We start from the raw sequence: 18335 nt of genomic DNA on the forward strand, positions 1-18335 counted from the left end.
GATTCTACATGCCATGGAGCCACTAAGCCCATGCACCACAACCACTGGGCCCACATGCCTAGAGCATGTGTTCTGCAACAAGAGAAGCTACTGCAACGAGAAGCCTGCACACCACATGGAAGAGTAGCCCCTGTTCACGCAATTAGAGAAAGCCTGTGTGCAGCAACGAAAACCTGGCACAGCCAAAATAAATACGTTTTAAAAATAAATAAATATGCAGGCGATTCTGATCAACCTCCTATCCAAAGAGCCCCTGTTCTGTGAGAAGGAGACAGCCACTCCAGAATTGAGAGCTGCGGATATGCTTTTCCCTCAGCTGGTCTCAGTTCCTGTACACCTCTCATAGTATGAACCTTTCATTATGCTGATGGTGATCCTGGTGTTCAAAGAAAAAGATTTTTTTCATACAATATGATCCCTAAAGGCAAGCCAATTACTTATTCCAGTGTGAAATTAAAAAAAAAAATTCCATCATTTGCCAGCTAGAGAAACTGTACTCTGCGATTTTTGCTTTAGAGTCTAACTTTACACCTGAAAATGTAACAACAGGACTATTTGCAAGGGAAAATATCCTTTAGAATGCCCTGAGTTGAGAGTAACAGAAAACTCCACTCATACTAGTTTAAAACAATAAAGGGGGGACTTCCCTGGTGGTCCAGTGGTTAAGACTCCCCCTTCCAATGCAAGGGGTGTGAGTTTGAGCTAAGATCTTACATGCTCCACAGCCCAAAACCAAAACATAAAACAGAAGCAATATTATTACAAATAAAGGCTTTAAAAATGGTTCACATAAAAAAAAAATCTTAAGAAAATAAAGGGAATATATTGGCTTGAGTGTGTGCTGAGTCACTTCAGTCGTGTCTGACTGTTTGAAACCCTATGGACTGGAGCCCTCCAGGCTCCTCTTTCCATGGGATTCTCCAGGCAAGAATACTGGGGTGGGTTGCCATGCCCTCCTCCAGGGGATCTTCCCGACCCAGGTCTCCTACATCTCCTACATTGGCAGGCAGGTTCTTCACCTCTAGTGCCACCTAACTAATAAGTCCAGATACGATAGCAAGAACATGCACAGGGTGGGTGAGGAGTGGGGATCGCACATTCAGAGACGATAAGATGATGCTGAAACTGTGAGCCCTGATTGAGACAAACAGACATTTGTGGGAAGAAACCCACTCTGGGATCTGTCTTCTTCATCAAAACCCAGCTAGCAATAAATCAGTAAATCTAGCTAGCCTATGTGAACAGGTCCATCCTATCCTTCTGACACAAAACATACCCGCATTCATTTCCTCTGGATGTCAGAATATAGCATATACAATGACCTACACATTTATCCAAAGGAGTCATTTATCCATGCACCTTCTCTTGAGTCTTAACTCATGAGCTTTATTCTCTGTACTTTAATAAGACCTCTGCCACTGTGAGGCATTACTGGGGACCTATCAACAATTCTGCTTAGGCCTTGGATCTCCTGGAGCTACTGACATAAAATGAAACAAAAACAGCACCCCACCCTCTGGAAGGCAGAGACCAATTGCAATGCATTCTTTTTCTTTTTGCAATCTCCCTCCCTTCCTTGTCTTTCTTCCTCTCCCATCTCTCCGTTCCTCTCTTTTTCCTTCATGAGTTCTCCTTCCCTGTCCTAAGCCTTGCTGGTCCTCCAGCTCCACTGGGACACTGGGCTGTGGGATGGGGGTCAGAGTACCAGCCCAAAGAAACATGAAGAAAGCAGGAGGGCACATGCATCTGCCAGAACCCCTGGCCCACCTGACTGCCTTCTCTGTTACTCTCAGGCCTCCTGGGATGGATGTCAGCCGCCTCCTCCTGGCTACCTTGCTGGTCTGCCTGTGCTTCCTCACTGCCTACAGCCACCTGGCACCTGAGGAAAAGCCCAGAGATGAAAGGAACCTGAAGAACAACTCTTCCATGAACCTGTTGGATTTCCCTTCAGTCTCTATCGTGGGTGAGTTGCCTGGCCTGCGGCCCAGCCTCTGGGCTCTGGCCCGTGAGAAGGGGCTGCAGGGGGTCAAACACTCCCCAAGCCGATATCAGGATCCATTGCCATCGGTCAGAGCTCCTTTATGCTCATTCCTCAGAACAATTCTGGAGGAATCAAGTGCCCCTTAACTCATTTGGTTAAGAAAGCTCTGCCTCTCACCAATCTAATATGCAGCTTAGCATGATAGAGGCTCTAAGAAACCACAAAGTCAAGGCACTTGGTGAATTTGGTTTAACTTGGTGTTTCTGAAACTTACTAAATCACATAACTCCTATCAGTGGTAAAATTTTTAGAAAATGCTGCAGAATATAACCAAATTTGGGACAAACTAGTTCTTTCATGCCAGGGTTGAGAATTGAAAATGACTGCTCAGAGGAAAATATCAGGGGTATTAGAGCCTAGCATTGGAAAATTTCTGGTTTAAATTCATCTGACAATAATTATAATAAAATATATATTTATTTTCTGATAGGCACTCTGAAGTGAATACTATTTTTATTCCTATTTTATTCCACAGCTAAGTAAATTAAAAGTTAGAAAAGTTAAGTAATTAACATACAGTTTGTAATTGGCAGAGACGGTCCACGGGTCGCAAAGAGTAAGACAAGACTGAGCGACTGAACTGAACTGACTGAACTGAATACACACCCAGGTTCTGGGTTAGGTTCTGTTTAACTCCAGAATCTAAGCTCAAAACTAATATTCCTTACTGACTTGCCTCTCACTTCAAAAAGAGGATATTCTAGATATATGGGAAGGGACTGAAGCACATTAACATTGGTCTGTGTCAGATTTTCCACTATATAAACATACCTCATTTATCCTCACAACTCTTGAAGGTAGGTATTACAGTACCTACTTGCATATGAGAAAACTGAGTCTTAAGGAGATTAAGTAGGTTGTCCAAAACCACAAAGCTGTTATGTGGCAGTCAGGATTCAAATCAGGTCTGCCTGGCTCCAAAGCTCTGAGAAATAGGAAATAGGAATACCGGAAACACAAGACCATCCTTGTAGAGACACTGAGTCCATTTTCCAGGGCCTTCTTGGATTTTCCCTTTTGCTTTCCTTCAGAGAACTCTTTGCTCTCAGTCTCTGTCTCCAGGTCTGCAGCCAGGCTGCAGAAGCTGCTGGCCTAAGTCCCAAGATATGATCTATCCAAACAAACCTTCATCCTCTCCCCAACCCTGGGGCTTCCTAGAGCCCTCTCTGCTCTTTGCACTTCACTGAAGTTAAGGACCCTCAGAAAATGGCTTTGTTCCTTCTGTCTCTCTTTGAAGCGCTGAACAAGAAATCCAAAAAGATCAGCAGAAATGAAGCGGAAAAGAAGAAAAGACCTTCCAAGGTAGGCCTGGGAGTTCACATTGTCGGGATGGGACTGGACTTAAAGCGGGAGGACACCTAAGCTCTGGCTAGAAAATAAATGAAAGATTTCCAGGGTTGCATGCCCCAGAGAAACTGAAAGCTACCAAAACCGTCCTGACCTCAAGCACTGAAACAGACAGCCAACAGCTGAGGTCCAGGATGCTGAGTAAAATTGCTTATCTACACTAAACTAGCTTGAACCTTGCCTAAAATAACTAGCTCAAACTTCCTAAACTAGCTCGAACCCTGCGTGAAATTTCACTGTCATTCATTCTTTTGGATGAAAGCAATGTTTCCCAAACCTCAGTCATTTCAGAACCATTTCTACAACTTTTACCACATCTGAGTTCCACTTATTTAATATTTGTTTAAAACTTAAAAACAAAAATACTATGTAACAGGACTTCCCTGGTGGCTCTATGGTAAAGAATCCTCCTGCCAGTGCAGAAGACATGGGTTGGATCCTTGGGTCGGAAAGACCACCACACGGCTCGGAGCAACTAGGCCTGTGCGCCCCGACTATTGAACCTGTGCTCTAGAGCCGGGGAGCTGCAACTAACTACTGACCCTGTGCGCCCTAGGGCCCATGCAAGGCGACAAGAGAGGCCACTGCAACGAGAGGCCCAAACACTGCACCTAGAGAGTAGACCCCACTAACCACAGCTAGAGAAAAGCCCTCGAAGCAACCAAGACTCTGGACAGCCAAAAACAAAAATAAATTAAAAGAAAAACAACTATATAATCATGATAGAAAACCAGTATCACTTGGCATAAATAGGAAGTAACCATGAAAATAAGTAAAATGAAAATAAAACCTTGTTCGCAAATTCTAGCGAATTGGTTCTAGCGGTTGGTGTTGCTTGCCACGTTCTAAATCTTAGACTTGCTCTCTGCATTAACAAAGAAGGATTAGAAAGTGTTGGGGAAACACTAAGGATATATTGACATCAAACTGAGCCTTTCCATTTGAAAGAGACTGAAAAAAGAATCCTCTCTCACTGTGTGATTCAGTGTCATTTAATATTCATGTACTGCCTAAAATTGTACCACCATGATACAGGTTCCCACACTTGGAGAAATACTAGATTAAGGCACTGTTGAAATGCACAGTGTTCCTATTTTAGTGTGCCTCATTTGATCAGATCATGGCAAACAGAGCCAGAATACTGTACTAGGCATTGGAACACGACCTGGCACTGTTTGCACAATAAAGTTCCCTGTTCTCTTTGAGCCTTCTGTAAAGTGAACAAGCAGATCAGATGATTGACAGCACTGTAAAATCTATTTACATGCTAGATTCTGGGAATACAGTAGTGAACAGAGAGATATATAACTGCTCTCATGGAGTTTACACTCTTCTGGGAGAAACAGAACAGCACGTTAACCAGTGCCGTTCAGATAATGATAAACACTGTGAAGGAATGAAAGCATGGCAGTGAGACAGAAGAAAGGGAAAGTGGTCAGGGGAAGTTCTCTAGAAGGAGGCAGCACTTAAAAGACTGAGAAACTCTGTAATCTTGAGCCACAGTGTTCAATGGAAATGCAATGTGAGACACATATAAATTAAAATTCTAGTAGCCAGATTTTTAAAAGAAAAAAAAACAGGTGCAATTAATATTAATATTTTATTTAACTCAGTAGATCCCAAATATTATAATTTTAATATGTAACCAACATAAAAAGTTATTGATATTTTACTTTTTTTGCGCTAAGTCTTTGACTTTTACACTCTCAATTCCAATGCCCAGTTTTTAACACTAGTGAAATACAGTCCTAACAAAACAATGTTCAGTTCAGTTGCATCCGACTCTTTGCGACCCCATGAATTGCAGCACTCCAGGCCTCCCTGTCCATCACCAATTCCCGGAGTTCACCCAAACTCATGTCCATCGAGTCGATGATGCCATTCAGCCATCTCATCCTCTGTCATCCCCTTCTCCTCCTCCCCCCAATCCCTCCCAGCATCAGAGTCTTTTCCAATGAGTTAACTCTTTGCATGAGGTGGCCGAAGTATTGGAGTTTTTCAGCTTTAGCATCAGTCCTTCCAAAGAACACCCAGGACTGATCTCCTTTAGAATGAACTGGTTGGATCTCCTTGCAGTCCAAGGGACTCTCAAGTGTCTTCTCCAACACCACACTTCAAAAGCATCGGTGCTCAGCTTTCTTCACAGTCCAACTCTCACATCCATACATGCCAATGGAAAAACCATAGCCTTGACTAGACGGACTTTTGTTGGCAAAGTAATATCTCTGCTTTTGAATATGCTATCTAGGTTGGTCATAACTTTCCTTCCAAGGAGTAAGCATCTTTTAATTTCATGGCTGCAATTACCATCTGCCGTGATTTTGGAGCCCCCCAAAAATAAAGTCTGACACTGTTTCCACTGTTTCCCCATCTATTTCCCATGAAGTGATGGGACCAGTTGCCATGATCTTCGTTTTCTGAATGTTGACCTTTAAGCCAAGTTTTTCACTCTCCACTTTCAATTTCATCAAGAGGCTTTTTAGTTCCTCTTCACTTTCTGCCATAAGGGTGCTGTCATCTGCATATCTGAGGTTATTGAGATTTCTCCCAGCAATCTTGATGCCAGCTTGTGCTTCCTCCAGCCCAGCGTTTCTCATGAGGTACTCTGCATAGAAGTTAAATAAGCAGGGTGACAATATACAGCCTTGACGTAGTTGTCTTTAATGGGAAACATTTTACTTCATCTTTAAATTTTAATTAAAATTAAATAAAAATTGAAAACTTGGTTCCTCAGTTGCCCTAGACACATTTATTAAAGTACTCAGCAGCCACATATGGTGGGTGGCTGCCTGCACTGGACAGCATAGCAAAGAATGTCCCCAGGAAAGGAAGCCCCAAAACAAAGCGCCTGCAACAAGAACTCATTTGCTGTGTTCGGTGCACAGAGGGCGAGTGGGTGGGGCAGTGTGTTTAAGACCAGTGGGAGTGGTAGGCGGGCCAAACCACAGAGGGCCTCAGGGATCCCAGTAAGGGGAAGGAGGACGTGCTTAGTCCCTTGTGCGCTGGAGACTGGACAGTAAGGGGGCAAGGGCAGCAGACAGGGGCCAAGCCCAGGGTTTCAGCGGTAGCGAAGAAGTGGCTAGACTCCGAACCTACCGTGAAGGCAGTACCAACAGGGATTGCGGATACACTGGAAGGGGAAGACAACAGAGACGGTAGTTTAAAACCGTGCAGCTGAGTGGGATCCCGTAGGGAGAGAAGAGGCCAGCCCCGAGCCAGTAAAGTGTTGATGGCGGAGCAGGCTGGGACCCGCTAGGGTGCTCTGTGGGCATGGTGGACAGCAGGTGGGGACGTCTAGTCCGAGGAGTTCCCAGGCAGGGGTGAGGACGAGTGGGGAGGACGTAGATGGCTCGGGCAGCCCCGGCGTTTCCCCGCAGAGAAAGGCTCCGATGAAGAACGTGGCACGGACCCGGCCCCCGCCGCCTACCCCCTGCGTGGCCACCCGCGACAGCTGCAAGCCTCCAGCGCCCGCCTGCTGCGACCCGTGCGCCTTCTGCCAGTGCCGCTTCTTCCGCAGCGCCTGCTCCTGCCGCGTGCTCAACCCCACCTGCTGAACGCGCCTCAGGGTGGCGGGGCGGGGCTCCCGGGGCCCTGGGCCCTTTCTGGGGTGGGAGAGCTCTGGTAAGAGGGGCTTCCGAAAAAGGGGTGGGCGTGGCTATTGACGTTGGGGCGGGGCTTCAGGAAGTCTCAGCTAGGGCTGGGCTAAAATCCAAATACATGTAATCTTCTCGAAAATGTGTGGCTTTTTCTTTAAGGAACCCGAACCAATCTTTTCCCTTCGCCTAGTCCCCTGCACCGCAGAAGTTACGCGAGCTGCGCACCTGCTGTCTCCCAGGCCTAGGGAAACGCGGTTACTTAGCCCTGAGGCTGCACTCCTGGTAAGCGCTTTTCTGGATCTGGCAGCCAGAGACAGTGCTGCCCCCTACCTTTAACCCTAGGGACACCCGAAGTGGAGACGCTCAGTCGTGTCCGACTCTTTGCGACCCCATGGACAGTAGCCTACCAGGCTCCGCCATTCATGGGATTTTCCAGGCAAGAATACTGGAGTGGGCTGCCATTTCCTTCTCCAGGGGATATTTCCAACCCAGGGATCGAATCCAGGTCTCCTGCATTGCAGACAGACGCTTTACCGGCTGAGCCAGGACACCCGAAGCTGCCTCCAAAATCAGGGAGGCAGAAAGTAAAGTCGCTCAGTCGTGTCCGTCTATTTGCAATCCCATGGACTGTAGCCTGCAGGGACTTCCAGACACCCGAAGCTGCCTCCAAAACCAGGGAGGCAGAAAGCAACCGTTAAGGAACTACTGGGCCTCCCAGGCAGCGCTGTGGTAAAGAACTCGCCTGCCAATGCAGGAGACACAAGAGACGTCGATTTGATGGTCCCTGGTAGGGAAGATGATTCCTTGGAGTAGGAGTCAGTTCAGTCGCTCAGTCGTGTCCAACTCTTTGCGACCCCGTGAATCGCAGCACGCCAGGCCTCCCTGTCCATCACCACCTCCCGGAGTTCACTCAGACTCACGTCCATTGAGTCAGTGATGCCATCCAGCCATCTCATCCTCTGTCGTCCCCTTCTCCTCCTGCCCCCAATCCCTCCCAGCATCAGAATCTTTTCCAATGAGTCAACTCTTCGCATAAGGTGGCCAAAGTACTGGAGTTTCAGCTTCAGCATCATTCCCTCCAAAGAAATCCCAGGGCTGATCTCCGTTAGAATGGACTGTTTGGATCTCCTGGCAGTCCAAGGGACTCTCAAGAGTCTTCTCCAACACCACACTTCAAAAGCATCAATTCTTCGGCGCTCAGCCTTCTTCACAGTCCAACTCTCACATCCATACATGACCACAGGAAAAACCACAGCCTTGACTAGACGAACCTTTGTTGGCAAAGTAATGTCTCTGCTTTTGAATATGCTATCTAGGTTGGTCATAACCTTCCTTCCAAGGAGTAAGCGTCTTTTAATTTCATGGCTGCAGTCACCATCTGCAGTGATTTTGGAGCTCCAAAAAATAAAGTCTGACACTGTTCCCACTGTTTCCCCATCTATTTCCCATGAAGTGATGGGACCAGATGCCATGATCTTCGTTTTCTGAATGTTGACCTTTAAGCCAAGTTTTTCACTCTCCACTTTCAATTTCATCAAGAGGCTTTTTAGTTCCTCTTCACTTTCTGCCATAAGGGTGCTGTCATCTGCATATCTGAGGTTATTGATATTTCTCCCGGCAATCTTGATTCCAGCTTATGTTTCTTCCAGTCCAGCGTTTCTCATGATGTACTCTGCATAGAAGTTAAATAAGCAGGGTGACAATATACAGCCTTGACGTACTCCTTTTCCTGTTTGGAACCAGTCTGTTGGTCCATGGCCAGTTCTAACTGTTGCTTCCTGACCTGCATACAGATTTCTCAAGAGGCAGGTCAGGTGGTCTGGTATGCCCATCTCTTTCAGAATTTTCCACAGTTGATTGTGATCCACACAGTCAAAGGCTTTGGCATAGTCAATAAAGCAGAAATAGATGTTTTTCTGGAACTCTCTTGTTTTTTCCACGATCCAGCAGATGTTGGCAATTTGATCTCTGGTTCCTCTGCCTTTTCTAAAACCAGCTTGAACATCAGGAAGTTCATGGTTCACGTATTGCTGAAGCCTGGCTTGGAGAATTTTGAGCATTACTTTACTAGCATGTGAGATGAGTGCAATTGTGCAGTAGTTTGAGCATTCTTTGGCATTGCCTTTCTTTGGGATTGGAATGAAAACTGACCTTTTCCAGTCCTGTGGCCACTACTGAGTTTTCCAAATTTGCTGGCATATTGAGTGCAGCACTTTCACAGCATCATCTTTCAGGATTTGGAATAGCTCAACTGGAATTCCATCACCTCCACTAGCTTTGTTCGTAGTGATGCTTTCTAAGGCCCACTTGACTTCACATTCCAGTATGTCTGGCTCTAGATGAGTGATCACACCATCGTGATTATCTGGGTCGTGAAGATCTTTTTTATACAGTTCTTCTGTGTATTCTTGCCACCTCTTCTTAATATCTTCTGCTTCTGTTAGATCCATACCATTTCTGTCCTTTATTGAGCCCATCTTTGCATGAAATGTTCCCTTGGTATCTCTACTTTTCTTGAAGAGATCTCTAGTCTTTCCCATTCTGTTGTTTTCCTCTATTTCTTTGCATTGATCACTGAGGAAGGCTTTCTTATCTCTTCTTGCTATTCTTTGGAACTCTGCATTCAGATGCTTATATCTTTCCTTTTCTCCTTTGCTTTTCGCTTCTCTTCTTTTCATAGCTGTTTGTAAGGTCTCCCCAGATAGCCATTTTGCTTTTTTGCATTTCTTTTCCATGGGGATGGTCTCGATCCCTGTCTCCTGTACAATGTCACGAACCTCAGTCCATAGTTCATCAGGCACTCTATCTATCAGATCTAGGCCCTTAAATCTATTTCTCACTGCTGCTGCTGCTGCTAAGTCGCTTCAGTCGAGTCCGACTCTTAGCGACCCCATGGACTGCAGCCTACCAGGCTCCTCCGTCCATGGGATTTTCTAGGCAAAAGTACTGGAGTGGGGTGCCATTGCCTTCTCCGATTTCTCACTACCACTGTATAATCATAAGGGATTTGATTTAGGGCATACCTGAATGGTCTAGTGGTTTTCCCTACTTCCTTCAATTTAAGTCTGAATTTGGTAATAAAGAGTTCATGATCTGAGCCACAGTCAGCTCCTGGTCTTGTTTTTGTTGACTGTATAGAGCTTTTCCATCTTTGGCTGCAAAGAATATAATCAATCTGATTTCGGTGTTGACCATCTGGTGATGTCCATGTGTAGAGTCTTCTCTTGTGTTGTTGGAAGAGGGTATTTGCTATGACCAGTGCATATTCTTGGCAAAATTCTATTAGCCTTTGCCCTGCTTCATTCCGTATTCCAAGGCCAAATTTGCCTGTTACTCCAGGTGTTTCTTGACTTCCTACTTTTGCATTTCAGTCTCTATAATGAAAAGGACATCTTTTTTTGGTGTTAATTCTAAAAGCTCTTGTAGGTCTTCATAGAACATTCAACTTCAGCTTCTTCAGCGTTACTGGTTGGGGCATAGACTTGGATTACTGTGATATTGAATGGTTTGCCTTGGAAACGAACAGAGATCATTCTATCGTTTTTGAGATTGCATCCAAGTACTGCATTTCGGACTCTTTTGTTGACCATGATGGCTACTCCATTTCTTCTGAGGGATTCCTGCCCACAGTAGTAGATATAATGGTCATCTGAGTTAAATTCACCCATTCCAGTCCATTTTAGTTCGCTGATTCCTAGAATGTCGACATTCACTCTTGCCATCTCTTGTTTGACCACTTCCAATTTGCCTTGATTCATGGACCTGACATTTCAGGTTCCTATGCAATAGTGCTCTTTACAGCATCAGACCTTGCTTCTATCACCAGTCACATCCACAGCTGGGTATTGTTTTTGTGAGTATGGTTTCAGACACACTGAAACCATACTCACAGATAACTAGTCAATCTAATCACATTAGGACCACAGCCTTGTCTAACTCAATGAAACTAAGCCATGCCTGTGGGGCAACCCAAGACGGGCGGTTCATGGTGGAGAGACCTGACAGAATGTGGCCCACTGGAGAAGGGAATGGCAAACCACTTCAGTATTCTTGCCTTGAGAACCCCATGAACAGTATGAAAAGGCAAAATGATAGGATACTGAAAGAGGAACTCCCCAGGTCAGTAGGTGTCCAATATGCTACTGGAGATCAGTGGAGAAATAACCCCAGAAAGAATGAAGGAGTAGGAGTAGGAAATGGCAACCCGCTCCAGTATTCTTGTCTGGTATACAAAGGGGCCTGGCAGGCAACATTCCATGGGGGTCACAAAGAGCTGGACACGACTGAGCACACATTCAGTCTTTCACCCTACCCCTCTTCTAAGGATCTCCCCTCACCTTCACAAAAACAAAATGACTACAACTCCATACGCAGTCTCACTGTGCTGTCTGCCCTAAGGAGTCAGGGTCTATGAATAGAAGCTGGGGTGGCTGATTGTGACTGGACATCGTTGTGGGTCCAACGGCCAGAAGGCTCTGGCCTGAGGATCCTACAGCCTTAGGAGGCTCCACCAAAAACGTTAGCCTCAGAAACAAATAAAGGAGTGGGGGAGATAGAGGGCAGTCTACTAGAGACTTCTGGGGGCCTCAGAGAATCAAAGGATAAGAAGCCATGTGACAAGCCTCAGAAAGAATAGGACCCTGAAGGACATGAAAGGAGCCAGGTCAAAGAACCCAATGGACAGTGTTTTCAGGGCAAGTTACCTCCAGACACTTCAGTTCTTGCATGGGATCATTCATAATTGAAGTTCCCAAGGAAGAGAAGGTATGTTTCTCCCACTCCCAGGCTAAAAGAACTCCAACCAGTGGTCCCAGCCATTTTTAATTCTGAAAGCCTGGACTTTTCCTCACTCCTTACCCTAGCTCTGTCAACTAGGAAGGGGACAGTGAGCCTGGCATGGTAACTAGGCAGCAATTTTTGTCCTGGATTATCAGGGGCCTGTCTCCTCAAGTGTCCCAAACTGCCCCCATCCTTAGAGATTCTGAGTCTGTGGAAAACTGAGATGAAGCATCTTATCTTTGGAAGGACCCTGGGAGGTGCTGTTTTGGGGAGAGCACTAAAGGTGTGAACAGGGTCTGTGAAAAAGGACCAGCCAGGGTTGGGGTGGTCACATGAAAACTCCCAGCACTTTGAGAGGCAAGGGCTCTCAGTGATAGCACCTACTTGCCCTGCTTGGCTGAAGGCATCCCTGCCAGTAGAAAAGGTAGACAAGCTGAGGTTTCACCTGTCAATGTCCCCCAGAACTAGAGCTCTTCCCAAAGGAATTACCATAAACAAGAAAGAAGAAACTGCAAACAGCAGTGGTACAAGAAGATAATTGTTTGAAAAATAATAACAAGGCCTGTTGTACACAAGAAAGAGAGTCTAGAGAGAGGTTATATGACTGAACAATATGAAGCAGTTTCCTCAGCCCTGATAACCACCATTTATCTCTGTCCTTGGAGGTGAGGACAGTGGGGCTCAAGGGCCAGGACAGGTGGGGCCACCCCCCACCCCGACCCGCTTGTCTACTTACAATCTTCCGTCTTTCAAATGTCTCAAAACTCCTTCCCAAGGAACTTTCTCCACTGGAGACCCACAGTGCCTGCAGTGACACAACCAGCGTGGAATGAAGGACACAAACAGACCCGAGACCGGGCAGAGCTGGAACTACCTGGGCAGAGCGCACACACGCAGAAAATTGATGGGTGCTCCAGGCTAGGCTGGGGACACGATTCTGCACATTGGGAAAAGTCTGCATTTCTCTGGGCTTCTATTCACTTGTCTGTAAAATGGGAGATCATCAATCTTGCTGTTCTTATTACAAATCTGAAATAGTATTGCTTCTTATACCTTAACAAAGCAAGCCACATAGAGAGAGAAGCTCCCAGTTACTCTTTTGTGTTCTGTCATTTAGGCTGCAAGCCCACAGAACCTTTTGTTCCCTGTACCACAACTGCTGCTGAGTAAATGTCATCAGTAATTAGAATATTGGGAATATATTGTAGCCACTGCTCCTGTGTTTTCCAGACATTTGTCACCAGCCAGGCACCATTCTCCCCCCAGTTGAGGCCAGAAATGCAAAGCCAAAGACCCAGTTCATTAGTGACAAAATCACTAGGCTGCTGGGTCCAGACAACCACATGGAAGCCCAACCCGTTCAGTCCTTCAGCACATGTGTATTGAGCACCGACCAGGCACAAGGCCCTGTGCCAGGTGTTGTGAATATTGTGGTGAACAAGTCCAGTCCTCTTCTTACAGAGCTTATGGTTTAGTGGACCAAGATCACCAGCCCTTGTTAAAAGTCAGAACCATTGTTAGCATTGGAGAAGGGAATGACAATCCACTCCAGTATTCTTGCCTGGAGAATCACACGGACAGAGGAGCGTGGCAAGCCACAGTCCATGGGGTCACAAAGAGTCGGACACGACTGAGCGACTAACACTACCACTACTATTGTTAGCATATGTGGTCTGTTCCCACAGACCCTCAGTTTTGCTTCTGTTGAATCATATCCCTGGTTAGATATTTATCTGCCCAAGTTCCTCTTCAGTTGAGATCCTAAGATTCTTCCACCTTTTCAGAAATTCCTCCTCAAGCCTTAGGGTCCAGAGAGAATGGTTCTGGGTCTCTGCAAAACCCTGCCTGAGTGAATTGAAAGTTGTGAAGATCTGGGATACGTGCTCCCTATTTCCCAGCCATTATTCACATTTCTCTTCCTGTGTCTCCCTCATATGCACAGAACAAAGGTGAGTTCTGTCCTAGATGTGTGTGTTCTCCTGTTGTAAATATTGATCTAGGATAATTTCTTCCTGGAGAGCGTGGCCTTATACTTGTGCCCAAAGTTCTAAGAACGTGGGCTTGAACAAGTCACTGACCTCTTGATGCTACTACCGTTTTCCGTTTACAAAATTTGGAGTCAGTCAGTCAGAATGTTTTGGTTGCAAACAACAGAACTGATTCTGGCTAGCCTAAGAAACAAAGTGGGGCAGTACTCTACTGGAGAGGTCTGGATTCTTCAAAGAATCAAAGGAAAAGCCAAACAACAAGCCTTAGAAAGGATAGCGCCCTGAGGATGTAAAAGAAGCCAGGTCAAAGAAACCAATGGACAATGTTTTCAGGGCAAAGCTATGGGATGTCATCTCCAACCACTTCAGTTCTTGCATGGGACCACTCAAACTTCAAATTCCCATGAGTGGGGATCTGACTGACCTGAAGTGGTACCCAGGGAAGGGTGGCCCATCTTGATAGACAGTTGCACAAAATCTGTCCTTAACATGGGAGGGGTAATTCTCCAATTAAAAAAATTACTGAAGGGGAAAATCCACAACTGGCCACTGTGAGAGCTGGACTCTGAATTTGTTCTGAGGACACTTTCAGCACCACAAATGCTGCAACAAAGTCTGAAGCAAAGGTTTTCATGTTTTGTTTCGTTTAGGAGTGTACCATTTCCTCAGCTTGAATTCTTAAGGGGGAGCCCATTATGTGAGACACTAGAAGTTATAAATTAATATTATAAAAACTTGAAATCAGACATTAGAGACTAACAGTTGCCTCCTAATATCAGCCTTCGCAATCAGTTTATTTCCATCTTTTGTTTTGGTTGTGTAAGCCCGAAAAAGGCCTAATTCACACAGAGAAGTTGTTGCAGAAAGGTTTGAACAGCTCACCTTGTGACCTTGAAACAGTCTTCTGTTAAACAGAAACAGCAAAAGGTTTACTTCAAACTCTAATCCAGGTGGTTCCCAACGTGTTAAATTTGGTGCCTAGCATGTTTAAACATGTGTATTTTTATTGTATCTTTTAAATGGCTTCAAAGTTTGTAAAAGTAGAAATTGAAGTTTATGGTTCTACAGAAGCAACACACTTCAAAAACCACTACCCTGAGGGGTAGCCAATCCTCAGGACCTCAACCCCTTCTGGGATTGTGGACCGCAGGCCAACCTAATTGGCAATCTTTTGATCCTTACTCTAAGTTCCTCCACCTGTTTGAAAAACCACAGATCCAGCATCATTACCCACTGTCAGGAAATTACCCCATCATACAATAGGAACTTTATAAAGGAATTTAACTCCAAAAACCAATTCCCATGTGTGAAGGTGACAGGATAGTTAAAGAAAAGAATTTGATTTTAACTGAATTAGCCAAACCATCTGTAGTGAGTTTCAGATTAGTCTAGAATACACATGTTCTTCCCTTTTTTCCCATGCACAAAGTATATCTATATGCCCATAGGCATAGCAGGTGTGTGTTGCGGGGCCAGGGATGGAGCAGGAATGTCTTTTATTTTCTCAGTAAAATCATCAAATTTATGTTTCTGTTCACTCCAGAAAGGAGTTTTATACTGATGGCTTGCAGAGAGATAGTAGCTATTGTCAGCTCTCCCAGTTGGCTATGGGAGTTGTAGAGTCTGGGAGGTGGCACCACCAAATGGTCACGACAACGATGACAATTGTGCCTTCTTGTTATCTGGGGACCCCAGCAAATAGCTTCATTCCCTTGGCTCCTAAAGGTTTTCACATCTTTCAGAGCTCCTTTTTCTTTTCTTTAGAGTTCCTCTTTAGAATTCCTGGGCCCAACAGCTGCACAGACTACCAGAGCAATAATAAAAACACAACTACTAAAGAAAATTTAATGATAATGGTGATGATTAAAAAATAACCTTCTTTAAATTACCTAATTTGATGAGATCACATTTACAAGCCACTGAGTCAGCTGTGGTGGTGGTTTAGTCACTAAGTTGTGAAATGCCATGGACTGTAGCCCGCCAGGCTCCTCTGTCCATGGAATTTTGCAGGCAATACTGGAGTGGGTTGCCTTTTCCTTCTCCAGGGGAGCTTCCTGATCCAGGGATCGAATCCACATCTCCTGCATTGGCAGGCAGATTCTTTACTGTCTGAGCCAGAACTGATTCCTCCCCAAGTCAAAAAGTAGAGCATCATGACTGGGAGAAAGTTTAGTTCTTTGGTTTCTTTTTTTCTCTCATTATTTATCCCAACGTCTATCAACATCTAGAATTCTGCATAACGTATGACTTGCCAGATGTTGCAAAAGAAAAGTAGAGTAGGGGCCTGGAGGGAACAGAATAAGGGGAAGGCGACTCTTCAGTGATCAGCCAAGGGTTGCTGCTGCTGCTAAGTCGCTTCAGTCGTGTCCAACTCTGTGCGACCCCATAGACGGCAGCCCACCAGGCTCCCCTGTCCCTGGGATTCTCCAGGCAAGAACAGTGGAGTGGGTTGCCATTTCCTTCTCCAATGCATGAAAGTGGAAAGTGAAAGTGAAGTCGCTCAGTCGAGTCCAACTCTTAGCGACCCCATGGACTGCAGCCTACCAGGCTCCTCCAGCCAAGGGTTACTCCCTTTAAAATCCCAAAGCAGTCTTGATTTCCCAGTCTGACATGATCTTGGAATTAATTGATCCTTGTCTAACGGAGCCCCCCTGCCCCCACCCCCAGGAAGGCTAAACTGTAGTGGAACTTCTCAAGTAGTCCTCAGTAATTTCACCCAAACCAGAATCCTGGAGCCCCTGCACTGGCCCTGAGATGCACACAAAGCCTCTGGAGGATTCTGAGATACTCCCCCTCTCCAGGAGGCCTCTGAGGTGGTTTCCTGCCCTTTGCCAGGGACCCAGGATTGCTGCTTTTAGCCTGAGGCCTCCTATTGTGATCTGTAACTATTATAGGGGCTTCCCAGGTAGCCCTTCCCACCAGAAGAATCTTCCCACCAGATTGTTATGTAAGAGACATAAGATCCTTGAGTCAGGAAGATTGAGTGGAGAAGGAAATGGCAATCCATTGCAGTATTCTTGCCTGGGAAATCCCATGGGCAGAGGAGCCTGATGGGTTACAGTCCATGGAGTTGCAAACAGCTGGACACGACTAAGTACACACACGTCATACTATTATAATATACTAATATCGACTGAGCAGCTACTTCATGCCAGGATGATCGCCAAGGTCCCTAATTTGCTCCTTGAGGTAAGTAATTGTAATAAATAAGGTGACTGGGGTTCCAAGAGGCTAGGTACTCTGCCTAGACCTAACATCTCAGCCCACCTCATTCCAAGGCCTACGACCTTAACCACCAGGCCATTGAAAGCCAGGCAGGAGATTCTGCCTGCCTAGAGACAGCCCCTTGTAGGAGCTTCAGCCCCAAGTGTTTTTCCATTTTCTCCCCTGGTGCATCTCTGTCTTCTCCACCTCATCAAGACTCTTGGAATTGCCAGAGAGCACCCCTGTTCAAATGGGCTAAAGGCAAAAAAGGAAACTGTTGTCACAGCACTGAGACGTCCAGAGGGTGGATCTAGTCGGTGTCAAGCATGGCTAGACCCATGCCCTGTGGAAAAAGTGTCACTGTGTCTCAATTCTGTGCTGGTGTCAACCCCAGGCAGGCTGCCCCTCACGGGGGCAAAGTAGCAACTCCAGACTCGCATTCCTGCCAAGCCTGGCAGCACTCCTGAAGACAGCGCCTCCGCTCCATTTTCAGCACAGGTGGGTCTCTTTTACAGTAGCCTCCACTCTGCAACAGGCACTGGGTGGGAGGGGCTGAAAATCCTACAACGCCTGGTACTGCAGCCTAGCCGATAGGCATCACCCGGGAACTTGTTAGAAATGCAAATTATATTGAATCTATAAATTGCTTTGGGTAGTATACTCATTTTCACTATATTGATTCTTCCAATCCATGAACATGGTATATTTTTCCATCTATTAGTGTCCTCTTTGATTTCTTTCACCAGTGTTTTATAGTTTTCTATATATAGGTCTTTAGTTTCTTTAGGTAGATATATTCCTAAGTATTTTATTCTTTCCGTTGCAATGGTGAATGGAATTGTTTCCTTAATTTCTCTTTCAGTTTTCTCATTATTAGTGTATAGGAATGCAAGGGATTTTTGTGTGTTGATTTTATATCCTGCAACTTTACTATAATCATTGATTAGTTCTAGTAATTTTCTGGTGGAGTCTTTATCAAGCTACCAACGGTATTCTTCACAGAGCTAGAACAAATAATTTCACAATTTGTATGGAAATACAAAAAACCTCGAATAGCCAAAGCTATCTTGAGAAAGAAGAATGGAACTGGAGGAATCAACCTACCTGACTTCAGGCTCTATTACAAAGCCACAGTTATCAAGACAGTATGGTACTGGCACAAAGACAGAAATATTGATCAATGGAACAAAATAGAAAGCCCAGAGATAAATCCATGCACATATGGACACCTTATCTTTGATAAAGGAGGCAAGAATATACAATGGATTAAAGACAATCTCTTTAACAAGTGGTGCTGGGAAAACTGGTCAACCACTTGTAAAAGAATGAAACTAGAACACTTTCTAACACCATACACAAAAATAAACTCAAAATGGATTA

General features: G+C 45.3%; 1 protein-coding gene across 1 annotated transcript in view; it reads left to right on the plus strand.

Annotated features, from left to right (window-relative positions):
• ASIP (agouti signaling protein) overlaps positions 1 to 7123 on the plus strand; it is a 28307-nt gene extending 21184 nt beyond the window's left edge. The window contains exons 2-4 of the mRNA NM_206843.2: positions 1794 to 1963; positions 3279 to 3343; positions 6766 to 7123. Of these exons, the coding sequence (NP_996674.1) occupies positions 1804 to 1963; positions 3279 to 3343; positions 6766 to 6942 (402 nt within the window). The 5' untranslated portion in view covers positions 1794 to 1803 and the 3' untranslated portion in view covers positions 6943 to 7123. The remainder of the gene's footprint in view (positions 1 to 1793; positions 1964 to 3278; positions 3344 to 6765) is intronic.
• Positions 7124 to 18335: the final 11212 nt, after the last annotated feature.

Source organism: Bos taurus, chromosome 13 (assembly GCF_002263795.3).
Source record: "Bos taurus isolate L1 Dominette 01449 registration number 42190680 breed Hereford chromosome 13, ARS-UCD2.0, whole genome shotgun sequence".
NCBI lineage: Eukaryota > Metazoa > Chordata > Mammalia > Artiodactyla > Bovidae > Bos > Bos taurus.